Below are 18,218 nucleotides of genomic sequence, written 5' to 3' on the forward strand. Positions count from 1 at the left end.
TAAACATAGCCCACACCATTATGGACAACCTGATTCCATGGATTCGTGGGGCCTCGCTACAATCGAACCCTACCATCAGTTCTTACCAACTGAAATCGGGGCTCATCTAACCACACCACGATATTCCAGACGTGTAGGGTCCAACTGATATGATCACGAACCCAGGACAGGCATTGCAGGCGATGTTGTGCTGATAGAAAAGGCACTCGTGTTGGTCGTCTGCTGCCATAGCCCATTAACGCCAAAGTTAGCCGGACTGTCCTAACGGGTACATCCGTCGTACGTCCAACATCGATTTCTGCGGTTATTTCACGCAGTGTTGTTTGTCCATTAACAATGACAGCTCTACGCAAACAGCGCTGCTTTCAATCGTTAAATGGAGGCCATCGGCCACTGCGTTGACGGTGGTGAGAGGTGATGCCTGAAATCTGGTTTTCTCAGCACGCTCTCGACATTTAGGATCGTGGAATACTAAATTTCGTAACGATTTCCGAAACGGAATGTCCCATGCATCTAGCGCCAACTATCATTCCACATTCAAAGTCTGTTAATTCCCGTACTGCGACCATAATAACGTCGGAAACCTGTTCAGTGTATCACCTGAGTACAAATGACAGCTATGCCAGCGCGCAGCCCTTTTATACCTTGTGTACGTGCTACTGCCGCCATCTGTATATGGGCATATTGCCTTCCCATCAATTTTGCCACATCAGTAAAATTGAAAACAGAGTTAATATTTCGTAAACTGTGGTGTTTCACTTCACTGCCACCAAGATTCGTGAGCAGTGGGGTGATACGCCACCATCAAGAGAGACACAAGCTGATTGGTTGGTTTGGAGTGGAGGAGACTAAACTGCAAGGTCATCAGTCCCTTCATCTGCTAAGTGACAAATCAGGAGTAGTCGTCAAAGACAGGAAGCGAAAGATAAATCCTGTGTAGCTAACACAATAAAAAAGCCAAAGATAAGAACCCAGAGAAAAACAGCACGGGCAAGTCGTTAAAAGATCAGTCAAGGCAGGGTATTAAAACGAGGAAATAAAAGAGAATAAAGAGAATAGAAAGGTGGAAAGGTAGAGGCCAGGCTGGGACACCGAGCAAGATCCGCCAAGGCACTCGTGAGAGGTGGGCAGGGAGCATGAAAGGGTGCCACCAACATCTCAGGTTGTCAATGAGGCCAGAAAGGCGTACCTTACAGGTATGAATAGAGACCATGTTTGTGGGCGAAACATAGCACCAGATCAGTTGCTTTGGTATAGTCTGCTAGCACCAGTATTAGTGTGCCAGGAAGATTAAGATTTCACCTCAAAACAGCCAAATTACGGCAGTCTATGAGAAAGTGAGCCACTGTCAGGGGTCTTTGCATCAGCAATGAAGGGTATTCTCACATCTCACATCGGAGAATGTGGCCATGAGTCAGCCAAGTGTGGGCAATGCAGAGTCTATGTAGGATGATGAATCCCTGTGAGAAGCATGCAGGAAAGACTGCCATGTCATTGTGGTCTCCTTAACTGTCCTTGATTTATTTGGGGAGATCAGAATAGACCATTCTGAGTTCCAGACCTCCAGCAGTCGATGGTGTATAAGAGGCCAAAAGTCCAGTTCTGGGACCACCATTCCCAGAATTGGCATCCTGGTGGACAGCTTGACCAACTGGTCAGCTCATTAAGTATCCGAAATCCCTCCACGACTGAGGGTCCAGACGAATACGACTGGCCATCCAGCTTCATGGAACTCTGAGACAACATCCTGCATAGCAGTAACCAGTGGATGGGGAGAGTAGTATTAGTCTATAGTAGTCTACAGCCTGACGGCTGTTAAGGGAGTCGCTACAGATTAGGATACCCTTTCCAGTGCAAGAACGAACATGACCAAGGGCTAGTTTTATGACCATCAATTCATCAGTGAAGACACTGCAGCCGTTTGGCAGAGAGCGGAGTTCACTGCACCCTGCATGTGTGTATGTCGACTGTTGAGCTATTGGTGAACACCGCTTCTGAATCAAGATGAGTCTCAAGGACAGCCAAGAATAGGCAGCGAAAAATCGTGGGGTCAGTGGAATATTTTGGACCAATGGAGATTTCGAGACAAATCCGAAGTCGGGGTGCAAGCTTGTGTTGGGGGCAGATGCGATTTCTTCCTGACCAGAGGCAACAGCAGAGGGAGTTGCACTTCTGAAAAGAGACACTGCAGGCGTGCGACAATAGTAGACGCAGTTCTGGGTCGCTGGTGTTGGAGATGAAGCAACCTTCTAGGGAAAAGGACACAGTAGTTGCAATGTTCAAGGAAGCTACGAATGCTTACAGGGTAATTCAGCAGCTGTTGCTAGCACCTGATAGGTAATGGACTGTAGCCTCGGTTGTTCACAGCGCTAGTTCAGAAGGCTCCTGTCGCTAGTCGGACCTCGCCCCATTATGAAGGGGTGAGGGTGAAGCTGAACCATAGACAAGACTCCAGCAATGAAAATAAAAGAGAATTAAGGCTTTGTAGAGCCACACAAGGATAAAGCGATCTGCACCCCAGTTAGTGTTACTGAAGCAGTGAATTTTATTGAAGTGTCACCAGCACTTTCACTTAAGTTGGCGAAGGTAGCGAAGCCACGTAAGCTAAGAATCAAAGACCAACTAGGTGAAGCTCAGAGTGTGGATGGACAGTACGATAGCGACAGAAGTGCATTTAAAGAGGGTAAGGATGTGACACTGACAACCCACTGAGAGATGTTTCAGCATTTGATTGTGGATGCGATCTGGCCCTGTGGCAGTATCAAGGCAATGGGCTGGGGCACTGGGGAGTTCTCATTCACTGAATGTAGGATTATCTGGTTCCAGATGGCTATTAGAAAAATATAGGTGCATTTGCTCCACTCGCTGTTTTATGAGCCAGAAGGTGAGATAGTAAGCCTCAGACATAGATGCACGAGCATAATGCTCAGCAAAATGATCAGCGACAGAGACTGGATCAGTATAAGCGGCACCATCTAAGGAAATACTTGATACACCTGCAGGGGAGTGGATGCTGTAAAGGTATCTGATCTTTCAAAAATGTGTGTGAAATCTTATGGGACTTAACTGTTAAGGTTATCAGTCCCTAAGCTTGCACACTACTTAACCTAAATTATCCTAAGGACAAATTCACACACCCACGCCCGAGGGAGGACTCGAACCTCCGCCAGGACCATCCGCGTAGTCCATGACTGCAGCGCCTTAGACCGCTCGGCTAATCCCGCACGGCTATCTGATCTTTGCCTGTACCTATGATGAAGATGTATGTGGTCCAAGAGTGGAAATTTACCATTACCAGCATTTTTGCTTTTGTTGTTTTATGAAACAGTGAAAGTAGGCACAGAGCCATTTTGAAGGTAGCGAGGTGCTCTAGTGAAGGGCGCCGTTTATGGCATTGGAGAGCCTGCCTATGATCTCTAATGACTGCAGCAATCCTTTAGGTCCACCATGGTAGTATTTTCTGAGAGAGCGATCATGAGGAAGAGGGGATGGCTTTTTGGCTGCCAAAAGAATGGTTGCCATTATAGGCTAAACAGCTGCATCGATGGGGAGCCAAGGAGGACAGCAGAGGTGAACTATCCCAGTCAGCATTATGGAGACCATCTGGGTGGGCACCCAGGTGAGCAACGCTGAGGGAGTAACAGGATGACTGGGAAGTGGTCGCTACCACACCTCATCATGGAACCTCCAGTGTACAGATGGTAGAAGACAATGGCTGTAAAATGAGAGATCAATGGCCAAATAATTTCTGTGTGCCACACTGAAGCGTGTTTGGCATTAGAGTTCAAAAGATACAGGTCGAACCATGCCACTAAAGTTTCAATGTCTTTACCACGGCCAGTGATCATTGTACCACCCCACAAAGAGTAATGGGAGTTGAAGTTGCCTAAGACTAGAAAATGTGGGAGGCGCTGAGAGAGTAATGCAGGCAGTGCATCCTGGAGCATGACATCATTGGGAGGGTGATAAACGTTGAAGGTGGTAAGATCCTGATGGGCCCTACCCAAACAGCTATAGTCTCCAAAGGTATATTAAGAGGGACAAGGTCGCTGTATGGAGAGTCCAGCACATACACACAAACTTCACCTGATACCCTCTCAGCCAGCCGGGGTGGCTGAGCGATGCTAGGCGCTACAGTCTGGAACCGCACGACCACTATGGTCGCAGGTTCGAATCCTGCCTCGGGCATGGATGTGTGTGATGGCATTAGGTTAGTTGGGTTTAAGTAGTTCTAAGTTCTAGGGGACTGCTGACCTCAGAAGTTGAGTCCCATAGTGCTCAGAGCCATTTGAACCATTTGATACCCTCTCATAGTCAGTATGATTCTTAAAATAACCTTGGGAGCCATGAAGGGCAGGCATTCCAGTTTCTGGAAACCACGTTTCTTGTATGGCAATACGGAATGCAACGTAAGTGTTCAAAAGCTGCGTAGCTCTGTCAGGTGGTGGAAAAATCCGCTACAACTCCACTGGAGGATGAGATAAACAGAATATTCTGGATGCATGAAGCGACCAAGGAGGGTGGGGGGAGTCAGGGTTATGTGCTGCCACCAGCTGCAATGTCAGAAGATTCACTGGCAGAGGTTCTGTCACACTTTGCCTGATGAGATCTAGTTTCTCAGTGGTCACCAGGATCTCCACCTTGGAAGCAGAAGGAATACATGCACAGTCTGGTGGCGTGGAGGCCATTCTAGTTTCCTTCATCTTAGAGGACTTCTTCTCCTTAGAAGATGAGGATTGGGAAGGTGCTCCCAATTTGGTTCCGTGGCAAGAGGAAATATGAGAAGTCCAACAGCCATCAGCCAGGGTTCCTTCAACCACAAGCTGGAATCTGACTGTGGTCCGTAGGAGTCATTGAAGGAAGACTTCTGAGGGGCCTCTTCCTAGCTTGAGAAGCCAGAGGAGGATATGGGGCCTTCAGCTGGGGGATAGCGACCATTGTACCTGGCAGGTTGGGAGGCTATGAGTCTGAAATGGGTGCAGTGGAAGCACCAGAAGGGCCCCCTATCGCCTGGTGGGGAATGTATCAGATGGCAGCTCTGAGGGCTCACAGTAAGAGGACCAACAGAGGAAGGCACCGTCGATAGACAAGGCGACGATGTTGCAGCTGTATTGCAAGATTGTGTCATTTGTGTGGAATTAAGATGTTTATACTCTGACATCTTAAGAGATTGTCAAGTCTTATACCCCTGGAGATGTTTCTTGTACATCAAAACGGAGTAATCTGATTAGCAGGGAGAGTGGAGTTCGTCACAGTTTACACAGATGGGGGGGATACAAGGAATGTTTCGTGCAGCAGATGTCCACAATCCTTGCAGACAGGGATCTGAACTTCATACATCTGAAGTATTTCATTTGAGAAAGAACATAAGGTTTCGCATTACACTGGTAGACCATCACCTTGACCTTCTCAGGCAATGTATCACCATCTAAAGCCAAGATGAAGGCCCCAGTAGCAACTTTGTTTTCTCTTGGTCCCCTTTGTACACAGCAGTTGAAGTACATACCCCATCACCCAAAGTTGGCCCGCAGCTGAGAATGAAAAAGAAGATCATACTGAAAGATGACGCCCTGGTCAATTTTCAGTCTTGTGGGAAGTGACAGTTACAGGAATGTCACACAACATTTCACAAGAGAGCAGCGCCTGTGACTGGGTAGAAGATAACATTTCAATAAAGAGGGAATCGCTCTGGAATGGCTGCAACTTCCCTGTATTTGTCTTGAATGTGGCCTTTGAGGCCAAAAATGTGACCCCATTGATTCTGGTACAGACCAGGTATTGGGGGAAGGATTTTTTCCCCTTGTTATCTATTCCTGGGTTCCTCTCATGGCGTGGCCAGGGAAGGAAATGCATTTGGATTGTATTTAATTACATCATAACATGGCCTTTCCATCTGAAGAGACTGCTGGAGCCGTGAGCCCACCAGCAGGAGAAAGTTTAACTAGCTTCTTGTGTTAACCATCTGCCATGGTGCCACTCATTCCGAATGATACCACAGTTAGCGACCTTCCTTGCACAAAATGCAATTCTGTAAAATTTGGAAAAGATGGAAGGTCAAACATAATAATGGCGACCATATAATCGTTAATAGAAGGTGAGGATAGCGCTGGGGCTGAAACCAGAAATCAAGACCAAAATCGTGAACCAAGTCCAGGTAGGATCTGCACTAACAGGATGAACCAAGTCCAGGTAGGGTCTGCATCGAAAGGATCATCCGCCGGAAAGTCGGAGGAAGTGAGAGATAGTCGAGGGTAGGTTTCCAGCACAGAAAGAGGAAGTCGTGCTGAAATAGCTGGGGCCCCATGGTAGCCAAACAAGAACACACCAAAGAGTGGTGGGCCCCCTGAGTGTAACAGAGAGACAGCTCGAAGGTTGAACCGGATGGGCACGCTTAGAATGTCTACATCTACATCTACATCTACATCTATACTCCGCGAGCCACCTTACGGTGTGTGGCGGAGGGTACTTATTGTACCACTATCTGATCCCCCCTTCCCTGTTCCATTCACGAATTGTGCGTGGGAAGAACGACTGCTTGTAAGTCTCCGTATTTGCTCTAATTTCTCGGATCTTTTCGTTGTGATCATTACGCGAGATATATGTGGGCGGTAGTAATATGTTGCCCATCTCTTCCCGGAATGTGCTCTCTCGTAATTTCGATAATAAACCTCTCCGTATTGCGTAACGCCTTTCTTGAAGTGTCCGCCACTGGAGCTTGTTCAGCATCTCCGTAACGCTCTCGCGCTGACTAAATGTCCCCATGACGAATCGCGCTGCTTTTCGCTGGATCATGTCTATCTCTTCTATTAATCCAACCTGGTAAGGGTCCCATACTGATGAGCAATACTCAAGAATCGGACGAACAAGCGTTTTGTAAGCTACTTCTTTCGTCGATGAGTCACATTTTCTTAGAATTCTTCCTATGAATCTCAACCTGGCGCCTGCTTTTCCCACTATTTGTTTTATGTGATCATTCCACTTCAGATCGCTCCGGATAGTAACTCCTAAGTATTTTACGGTCGTTACCGCTTCCAATGATTTACCACCTATGGCATAATCGTACTGGAATGGATTTCTGCCCCTATGTATGCGCATTATATTACATTTATCTACGTTTAGGGAAAGCTGCCAGCTGTCGCACCATGCATTAATCCTCTGCAGGTCCTCCTGGAGTACGTACGAGTCTTCTGATGTTGCTACTTTCTTGTAGACAACCGTGTCATCTGCAAATAGCCTCACGGAGCTACCGATGTTGTCAACTAAGTCATTTATGTATATTGTAAACAATAAAGGTCCTATCACGCTTCCCTGCGGTACTCCCGAAATTACCTCTACATCTGCAGATTTTGAACCGTTAAGAATGACATGCTGTGTTCTTTCTTCTAGGAAATCCTGAATCCAATCACAAACCTGGTCCGATATTCCGTAAGCTCGTATTTTTTTCACTAAACGTAAGTGCGGAACCGTATCAAATGCCTTCCTGAAGTCCAGGAATACGGCATCAATCTGCTCGCCAGTGTCTACGGCACTGTGAATTTCTTGGGCAAATAGGGCGAGCTGAGTTTCACATGATCTCTGTTTGCGGAATCCATGTTGGTTATGATGAAGGAGATTTGTATTATCTAAGAACGTCATAATACGAGAACACAAAACATGTTCCATTATTCTACAACAGATTGACGTAAGCGAAATAGGCCTATAATTATTCGCATCTGATTTATGACCCTTCTTGAAAATGGGAACGACCTGCGCTTTCTTCCAGTCGCTAGGTACTTTACGTTCTTCCAGCGATCTACGATAAATTGCTGATAGAAAGGGGGCAAGTTCTTTAGCATAATCACTGTAGAATCTTAAGGGTATCTCGTCTGGTTCGGATGCTTTTCCGCTACTAAGTGATAGCAGTTGTTTTTCAATTCCGATATCGTTTATTTCAATATTTTCCATTTTGGCGTCCGTGCGACGGCTGAAGTCAGGGACCGTGTTACGATTTTCCGCAGTGAAACAGTTTCGGAACACTGAATTCAGTATTTCTGCCTTTCTTCGGTCGTCCTCTGTTTCGGTGCCATCGTGGTCAACGAGTGACTGAATAGGGGATTTAGATCCGCTTACCGATTTTACGTATGACCAAAACTTTTTAGGGTTCTTGTTTAGATTGTTTGCCAATGTTTTATGTTCGAATTCGTTGAATGCTTCTCTCATTGCTCTCTTTACGCTCTTTTTCGCTTCGTTCAGCATTTCCTTATCAGCTATGATTCGACTACTCTTAAACCTATGATGAAGCTTTCTTTGTTTCCGTAGTACCTTTCGTACATGATTGTTATACCACGGTGGATCTTTCCCCTCGCTTTGGACCTTAGTCGGTACGAACTTATCTAAGGCGTACTGGACGATGTTTCTGAATTTTTTCCATTTTTGTTCCACATCCTCTTCCTCAGAAATGAACGTTTGATGGTGGTCACTCAGATATTCTGCGATTTGTGCCCTATCACTCTTGTTAAGCAAATATATTTTCCTTCCTTTCTTGGCATTTCTTATTACACTTGTAGTCATTGATGCAACCACTGACTTATGATCACTGATACCCTCTTCTACATTCACGGAGTCGAAAAGTTCCGGTCTATTTGTTGCTATGAGGTCTAAAACGTTAGCTTCACGAGTTGGTTCTCTAACTATCTGCTCGAAGCAATTGTCGCTCCATCTTGACTGCACAGTAAGATTTATTAATTTTCATGCTGGTAGTAACACTGTCTGAGTAACGTCGCGCAGGCAGTGAACTTTATGAACGTGTTTAAGTATATTTCTGCTGGTGAGAAATTACTAAGGCTTAGCTTTAAGTATTTAAGGAGCGAAGTTACGTTGTATGCGGAGTATCACTCCCGAGTATAATGGTAGGTTGGGCACGGCGTACTATCAGCCTGTTAACTACTCAGGTGTTGTGATATTGTCGTCGATGATGGAGTTTTGGTCGTGACTTGTAATTTAGTGGATAGTTTCCGCTTGGAGAATATCTAATCAATTGCTTCCGGCTTTTACAAACAATCCTGGCGAAGTGTGCTGAGTCCTGCGTGGCAGAGAGCATTAATCTCCCCAACGTAGGTTAGCTGTGCTATGACATCTATACAAAATAAAGTTTACGTGAGTGAAATTATAGTGTGTGGGTTTTGTACCACTGGTATCGGCATACTCGCTTTTGAGCAAGTTCTATGAATTATGATAAGCGACATCTTTTATTTGGTTTCGATGCAATTACGAATGTACAACCACTTCTTTTGGCACACTGGGTCTCCACAATACGGATAACTTTTGTCAAATTAGTTTTTCTTCGTTTGTAGGTCTATTAAAATTCCCCAATTGTGGTCGTGCTCTAAACTTAATTAGGCAACATTCATACTGATATCCGTACTGGAAGTAAGATCAATTGGGATGATAGATGAGGAAGAGCGGCTGGTCTTGAAGGACGTAGTACTGGTTGGAGGTCAAAGTCAATATTTGATAACGTACCCCTGTACTCTGCCGCTTACTGTAACAGTGCGTAATGTCAATGTTCGTTATGAATTAGGGTTTGACTTTCTAATTCCTCTCAGTCAGCCGATGCATTTTTGTTGTCTTCTTCGGTAACGTAATTTTCAGATTCAGACTGCGAGTCAATCTGGTCACCACAGATATGAGAAATGTTTCGAATCTTATGGAGGGAAGTGGCGTGCGCCAAGTATCTATGATCCGTGTAAAGATTATTTTGTTTTTTATCGTATTTAAATGTTTGTATATCGTATTTTAAGAACCGGAGATCGGGGATCAGCCCAGGAACTGTCTAAACGAACTTGGAAAACCGTCTAAAAATCAAACTCACATTGGAACGTGTAACAGACCGATGGTTGTCAACCAGCCACAAAGTTGTGATCCCTGTGCTAATGCACTGTGTCAGAGGTGGTCACCTCTGCCTCAGAGACTACTTTAAGGAAAAGTCGTGTCAGAATGAGAAATTAAAGATCATCCCGCTATAGGTGGGTGGCGAAAGACGGACAGTGAAGTTTGGATTAGCATCAGAGTACATTACTTAAGGACAACCACCTTAGTGGTTGGGGGCCTCCCGTTAGATACTGTGTGGGAGTGTTCTGTTCCCATTAAAAGGAAAATAAAGACCAAAGGCAGAAAAAACGAAAACAAATCAGATATACCTAAACACAGCATAAAGTAAAGTCTCATAATGAAAAATTTGCTCCTCGCTAGAAACAGAAGATTGCATTCCATTTCAAAGAAAATCAGGAGGATCTTCAGAAAAACGAGAAATTAAAACAGTCTTTACAATAAATAGTCGTAACAAAAAGGTATTTATAAATGGTAAAAAAGGTGCAACAGTTAAAAAAATATAGGAAGGATGCTATGTATCAGCATAGACGCTTAGGATGCCAGTGTAGACAAAAATAACAAATCCTAATGTGTGTGTAAGAGGTGCAGACTGTTAGGATGATAAACTCTAAAAGTGCTTAAATATTTTTTACTGGAAGTGGTGTGAACGACTATGTGCGGGTGTGAGCTGAAATCGTAAGGTATCATCGTGATTTACATTACGTTTTGCGGGATACGATGCTTGGGCTACGTAGAGGAGGCATACCTGGCGGATCTCAGAAATGATTTATTGTGCGCTGCGCTTCACTTTGTATACAGACAAGATTTCCTGGTTCGCATGACAGACATAGCGAGGGCACCAACACTTTCCGAGCAAACACGAGGCGGATGTACCATGCAACGAAAATCCGACAGGAACAGCTGCGGGTGCATTGTGAGAGCGTGACAAAAAGTTCCCAAGCTCCCAGACAAAATAGCAATGGTGCGTTTCCTCATGACTTCTTTAGAGTACACAGCTGAACATTGACTCCCCACGGAGAGTCCCTCCCAGAATTTAGGGAAGAGGTAACGTATGTGACAAACGGCTTCTTGGATTCGTAACGTCGGCAGAATAAGCATCACTCGAGTTATTGTCAGTGAAACATGCCACCATCCTAGATGCTGACATAGACATGTGTGCCACAGTGGTATCTGAGTCCTAAAACAAAAGTTTCACGGTGTTCAATAGTTGTAAGGAACTCTGTTTCCCGCTGTAGCTTAAATTCACATTCCACGTGTCACAGCAGGAAACTACCGTTTGGCGATTGAAATCTCTTCGTTTCCTCAGTTTCTATCTCATCATACGTGGCAAGAACCACTGGCTGAAAGTTAAGATCATATGATCTATCGACATCTACTGGTAAGTTTAAGCTGCACTTTGCGACACAGCTCGAAGGGGGTTTGAACCGCTATGCTCCTGATTGCGAGACCGGTACTGCGCAACTTCGCTGATCGTATCAGCCCTCTTGTATCGACTTATTTTCTTTGCTGGAATGGATTATGAGAGATCTTACCTGAGGCCAGCAAGTAGCGCCGGTCTGAGCAAGACCAGAAGGAAAAAGATGCCCGTGGCCGTAGAGGGCTCGAACATCTTTCTGCCCCACTGCCGGAACTCGTGCTCTGGGTTCCGCAGGCAGTTGCACTCCTGGCCGAAGGCGACGGAGGAGATGACGTCAGTGGTGAACCGCGCTATCAGCTCCCGAACTTCCACAGACTCCCCGCGGTCCTCCATTTCTCCCACCACGTCCGCCATCTCCCTCCCGCAGTCCTGGATAATCTGTCAGACAAACAGACAAAATGTCTCGCTGCCAATGGACATAGCAGGACAGTGTGCTTCAGCAGACTAGCATGTTACAGGGTTATGAACGAGTCTGTAAATATTTCATTTTTTTATTCGACGTCATTGAAACATACACTCTGTGATCAAAAGTATCCGGACGCCCCCAAACACATACGTTTTTCATATTATGTGCATTATGCTGCCATCTACTGCCACGAACTCCATATCAGCGACCTCAATAGTCATTAGACTTTGTAAGAGAGCGGAATGGGGCGCTCTGCGAAACTCACAGACTTCAAACGTGGTCAGGCGATTTGGTGTCACTTTGTCATACGTCTGTACGCGAGATTTCCACACTCCTGAACTTCCATACTTAAACTGTTTCCGATGAGATAGTGAAGTGGAAACGTGAAGCGACAGGTACAGCACAAAGGTGTACAGGCCTACCTCGTCTGTTGACTGACAGAGACCGCCGACACTTGAAGAGGTCGTAATGTGTAATAGGCAGACATATATCCAGACCATCACGCAGGAATTCCAAACTGCTCAGGATCCACTGCAAGTACTACGACAATTAGGTGGGAGGTGAGAAAACTTGGATTTCATGGTCGAGTGGCTGCTCATAAGCCACACATCACGCTGGTAAATGCCAAATGATGCCTAGCTTGGTGTAAGGAGCTTAAACATTGGACGACTGAACAGTGGCAGAAAGTTGTGTGGAGTGACGCATCACTGTACACAATGTGGAGATCTGATGGCAGATGAACGTCATCTGCCAACGAGTGTGGTGCCAACAGTAAAGTTAGGAGGCGGCGGTGTCATGGTGTGATCGTGTTTTTCATGGAGGGGGCTTGCACCCCTTGTTGTTTAGTGGGGCACTATCACAGCACAGCAGGTGTTGACAGATGTGAAAATTACCGAACAATCAGTTTAATAAGCCACAGCTGCAAAGTACTAACACGAATTATTTACAGACGAATGGAAAAACTAGTAGAAGCTGACCTCGGGGAAGATCAGTTTGGATTCCGTAGAAATACTGGAACACGTGAGGCAATACTGACCTTACGACTTATCTTAGAAGAAAGATTAAGGAAAGGCAAACCTACGTTTCTAGCATTTGTAGAGTTAGAGAAAGCTTTTGACAATGTTGACTGGAATACTCTCTTTCAAATTCTAAAGGTGGCAGGGGTAAAATACAGGGAGCGAAAGGCTATTTACAACTTGTACAGAAACCAGATGGCAGTTATAAGAGTTGAGGGACATGAAAGGGAAGCAGTGGTTGGGAAGGGAGTAAGACAGGGTTGTAGCCTCTCCCCGATGTTATTCAATCTCTATATTGAGCAAGCAGTAAAGGAAACAAAAGAAAAATTTGGAGTAGGTATTAAAATCCATGGAGAAGAAATAAAAACTTTGAGGTTCGCCGATGACATTGTTATTCTGTCAGAGACAGCAAAGGACTTGGAAGAGCAGTTGAACGGAATGGATGGTGTCTTGAAGGGAGGATATAAGATGAACATCAACAAAAGCAAAACGAGGATAATGGAATGTAGTCGAGTTAAGTCGGGTGATGCTGAGGGTATTAGATTAGGAAATGAGACACTTAAAGTAGTAAAGGAGTTTTGCTATTTGGGGAGCAAAATAACTGATGATGGACGAAGTAGAGAGGATATAAAATGTAGACTGGCAATGGCAAGGAAAGCGTTTCTGAAGAAGAGAAATTTGTTAACATCGAGTATAGATTTAAGTGTCAGGAAGTTATTTCTGAAAGTATTTGTATGGAGTGTAGCCATGTATGGAAGTGAAACATGGACGGTAAATAGTTTGGACAAGAAGAGAATAGAAGTTTTTGAAATGTGGTGCTACAGAAGAATGCTGAAGATTAGATGGGTAGATCACATAACTAATGAGGAAGTATTGAGTAGGATTGGGGAGAAGAGAAGCTTGTGGCACAACTTGACCAGAAGAAGGGATCGGTTGGTAGGACATGTTCTGAGGCATCAAGGGATCACCAATTTAGTATTGGAGGGCAGCGTGGAGGGTAAAAATCATAGGGGGAGACCAAGAGATGAATACACTAAGCAGATTCAGAAGGATGTAGGTTGCAGTAGGTACTGGGAGATGAAGAAGCTTGCACAGGATAGAGTAGCGTGGAGAGCTGCATCAAACCAGTCTCAGGACTGAAGACCACAACAACAACAACATCACAGCACAGGCATACACTGATGTTTTTAGGTACTTTCTCGCTTTCCACTGTTGAAGAGCGATTGCACCTTTCAACACGATCGAGCACCTGTTCATAATGCACGGCCTGTGGTGAAGTGGTTACACGACAATAACATCCCTATAATGGACTGGCCTGCACAGAGTCAAATGGGTCAAATGGCTCTAAGCACTATGGAACTTGACATCTGAAGTCATCAGTCCCCTAGACTTAGAACTACTTAAACCTAACTAACCTACGGACATCACACACATCCATGCTCGAGACAGGATTCTAACATGCGACCGGAGCAGCAGCGCGGCTCCAGACTCAAGCGCCTAGAACCGCTCAGCCAAGCGGCCGGCCCTGCACGGAGTCCTGAACCGAATCCTATAGAACACCTTTGGAATGCTTGGAACGCAGACCTCTTGCCAGGCCTCACCGACCGACATCGATACCGCTCAGTGCAGCCCTCCTTGAAGAATGGGCTGCCATTCCGCAAGAATCCTTCCAGCATCTGATTGAACGTATGCCTGCGAGAGAGGAAGCTGTCATCAAGGCTAAAAGTGGAACAACACCATACTGAATTCCTGCATTACCGATGGACGGCGTTGTAAGTGACTTCCCGTCAGGTGTCTTGATACTTTTTATCACATACTGTATCTTCCACGCTAAGGACATATAAATACTAAAATACACACAATACTGAAACGTCGCAGTGCAGAGGACACAAAATCACTCACATCAGAATTGAGATCAGAGATGATCAAAATAGGTAAGCAGTGCAGTTGAAGGTGTACTTCATGAACATCCACACAAAAGTTGCGCTGACAGTTTGAGTACAGATGCAGTCAAAGGTAGGTGATTCTGATCGGCAAAAGGAACACTTCAACCAGAGAAAACTATAGACTAGGAGTTTGCAAAATCAACCAATAATAGACCTGATGTCGCACAGATTATTTGTGGAACAGATGACAGTTTCTCACGGGTGCCAAGGCGGTAGGGAAGAGAGATTAGCGGTGGGACAGCTGGAACATGTGTGCTTTATCTGAAATCGGTGAAAAGACACCCCCCACGCTGCCTTCTACACGCAGTACTGGTCAGCATACCTGTAGATCAGGGACGACCAAGAATTCGGCACGCGGGTAGTGGTCTTGCTCGTGTGCCATAGCTCTCTTGCCTGGTTGCAAACTTCCCCCACCGCAATGCCACGGTGTCTCAGCGTTAGGAGGGGGAAGAAAGGAAAACGGCGAAAGTTTCGCATTTAAATGGAAATACAGTCCCAAATTTCACAACACTATAGACCACAAACAAAACAAATTATTAGTGTTATTTAATTTATTTTTGGAGTGCTGAAGACTTAACACAAGTTTTGTCTGCTACAAGCTGCCGGCAACGTAGTGACACAGACAGTTTCACAGATTTTCGCAGTCTGGTTGTCACATAATCGTGATGAATTTAGTTTCATAATCGGAAAGAAGCCTTTCATGCAAATATATTGATCCATACATTGATACCGCATTCTCAGTCTCATTATGGAGATGTGCAAACTCTTTCTGATGGAAACAACATAGTCCTCTGGGACATTTTTAACGTAAAAGAATTTGGCTTTTAAACAGAAATTACATTGCAGATCAGTCAGTTCCATTTGTAAACACACAGGGGCACTTTCATCTGAAAAAGCAAACGGTATCGAAAACTGTTCGAAAACAGGTGTAAGTTGGGAAATGTCCGCAAAACGTTTAGAAAACTGTCCATATAATTCTTTCAAGGCCACAGTGACTTCTTCAAACCGCACGTTTTCTTTAACGCCAGTGGTATTAGGAAATTCGACGGTGTGCTTTCTTCAGAATTTTTCGCTGCGAATTTCTTTTTAAACGCACCTCCATAAAATCAGAAATGACTTGTTTCTCATCTCGCAATATCTTACTGTGGTAGCGTGCAGTCGAATTCACTTAAAATGCGAGGTCTTCAATCCATTCCACATGTTCTACTTTTCGTTTCTGCGTCCTTTTTTCCTCCTTAAATTCAGCAATAGGTGGTTTCAAATCGCAAATCGCTCCAGGCATGCCCTTTGACTTAACTAAAGTACTTTGAATTAATACTCAGGACGATTCGCGAAGATACGCAATTATTTTAATATGTTATTCTACAAGTGAAACGAAAGAAAAAAGTTCATATAAACTTAGGTCCGGAAATGTTTGGTTACGGAGTTAGGCAAATAAAATATTTTGCCTGAAATTTAGCAACTTCGCTAATCTGAAGCCATCGCAAAAGTGTTCGAGGTTTAAGTAAAGCACGATTTCCATTTACTTTGTTGTTATTGGTCTGGCGAATCTAATAATATATATCATGTATGACGCTCTATTAACATTAGGCCAAAACTAACCTTATGCGAATCAATATTTGATCAAGTCATCATTCCATCATTATGACAAATACCTTGGAGTATTGTTCTGACCACTTGAGTGTGAGCCGGCTTCCTGGATTACGTCTGACCTCTCGCCTTACGACTGTACATAATTAACATTCAGACATGTTGGTGGCAATAGATGAATGGAATGGGAACATTACGCTCTTCATGAGACTTTCAATTTACTTAGAGAACATAGCTGTGAGCAAAGAGAGATGGCGTTTTCAGGTTAATTATTCACTGGGTAATTAGCTGGAAAATCTGAAAAGTCAGTTCTGCTATTTCCTCATGGACGGCAATCAGCCTAGAAGAGTGTGTTGTAGGAACTACCGATTTTTTTCGAGTGAAGCCTACAGGGAAAGCCATAATATCGATATAAAATGGTTATGTATTTCGTCATGCAGATTAAAATTTATTATTTGTAAGGTTTAATCTATACTTGCATAAGAGGCATAAACACTAAAGGAAAACATAAATAAAATTTCCATCGTCTGTCCAAACATTACTGCGGATTAAGGCAAAACATTTTTCTGCTGGAAAGTGCCAAAATTACCACGTGATGATTTGAGGAAACAATGAAACTACAATCGGTTCGGGACCTATGGATTCTAGCAGGATTCACATTCTGCCTACACTCTTCCATCAATCTTGATATAAGAAAAATATTTACAGGCTACGAGAGATAAGTTTTGCCTCTCGACCTTTGAATCTGTAGCAGAAAACGATTACACCGTGCCGTAGCACCGCATAACGACTCACCTTGAACATGCCCTTCAGTTTGCCAGATGTGAACGTGGGGCTTAACTTGGTTCTCAGCCGTCGCCACTCCTTTCCTGCCAACGCGAGGAGGTGCCTGTTCAGCGGATCTCCGTTGTCGATGAAATTTCCCCTGTCGTGGAACGTCGTGAAATCCTTGACAAGGACGTTGCGAAGCAGGTCTGGGTCGCGGATAAGCAGCATAGGACTATCAAATCCATAAAATCCGACATATCTCTCACCTGAAATGGCACGGGAAGACGAGATAAACTAACAACTCTCTCGAATAATAACAATTACAGGTCACCAAAATTGTCGTATTCACACTAAATGTGAACTAGGTTCATGGAAGAGACTAACAGAACAACAGGTGCATATCAACGCTTCAGTGTCGTTTGAAAACCCCCACGCTGCCCCGCCCATTTTTATGCATGTGTTAAATCCCGAAAACCCCAAAGAACTCGTTTCGTCATTGTTGGCTATGTAAGGTCAGCTATAATATATTTCAGCGATCACTATGAGTTGTGACACTGAAACGTTTGTCGCAAAGACAATATAGTGAACAGTCATATCCAGAAAGTTGGGGCTCCGCCTACGTCGAATTGTGCATCCCTAGGTACTAATGGGCCATAAGTGACTGCTATCGCTGCCCCCCATAGCCTTCCAATCTATCCAGAAGGTCTGCTGGATGCTACGGATGCCCAAGTTCACAAACGTGTTCGCATGGCCAATCTGTCACAAGAAAGATGGAGAACTCGACCAACCACCAATACCTTTAAAATGCTTCATTTTTCTTTTTGTGTTTTTTTCCCTTTGTTGCATTTCAGTTCCTCATCTGGGACAAGCTGGCACCTGCATAGGTGGTGTTCTTCAGCCGCGAGACATTAAGTATATAAAAGGAAGACATTTAAAACAACATAAACGCATAAACGCATTCTCTGAAAATTATTTCGAGCAGTTAGTTCATGAGCACATGCGAATACTAAACGGTTGTGAAAACACCCTTGACCTCTTAGAAACAAATAATCCACAGTTAATAACCAGCATCAAAACCGATATAGGGATTAGTGAACACAGGGCTGTCGTAGCGAGACTGATATTGTAATTTCCAAATCCTCGAAAAATAAGCGAAAAACATACCTATTCAGAAAAGCAGATAAAAATTCACTTGACGCCTTCCT

The 18,218-nt window shown here is 44.5% G+C and overlaps 1 protein-coding gene across 1 annotated transcript in view; it reads right to left on the reverse strand.

Moving 5' to 3' along the window:
• Positions 1-18,218, reverse strand: part of LOC126473723 (cytochrome P450 6k1-like) — an 81,330-nt gene that overhangs the window by 22,769 nt on the left and 40,343 nt on the right. The window contains exons 3-4 of the mRNA XM_050100970.1: positions 17,041-17,279; positions 11,403-11,665 (exon numbers count right to left, since the gene is read on the reverse strand). Coding sequence (XP_049956927.1) covers positions 11,403-11,665; positions 17,041-17,279 — 502 coding nt within the window. The remainder of the gene's footprint in view (positions 1-11,402; positions 11,666-17,040; positions 17,280-18,218) is intronic.

The sequence above is a fragment of the Schistocerca serialis genome, chromosome 4, assembly GCF_023864345.2.
Source record: "Schistocerca serialis cubense isolate TAMUIC-IGC-003099 chromosome 4, iqSchSeri2.2, whole genome shotgun sequence".
Lineage (NCBI taxonomy): Eukaryota > Metazoa > Arthropoda > Insecta > Orthoptera > Acrididae > Schistocerca > Schistocerca serialis.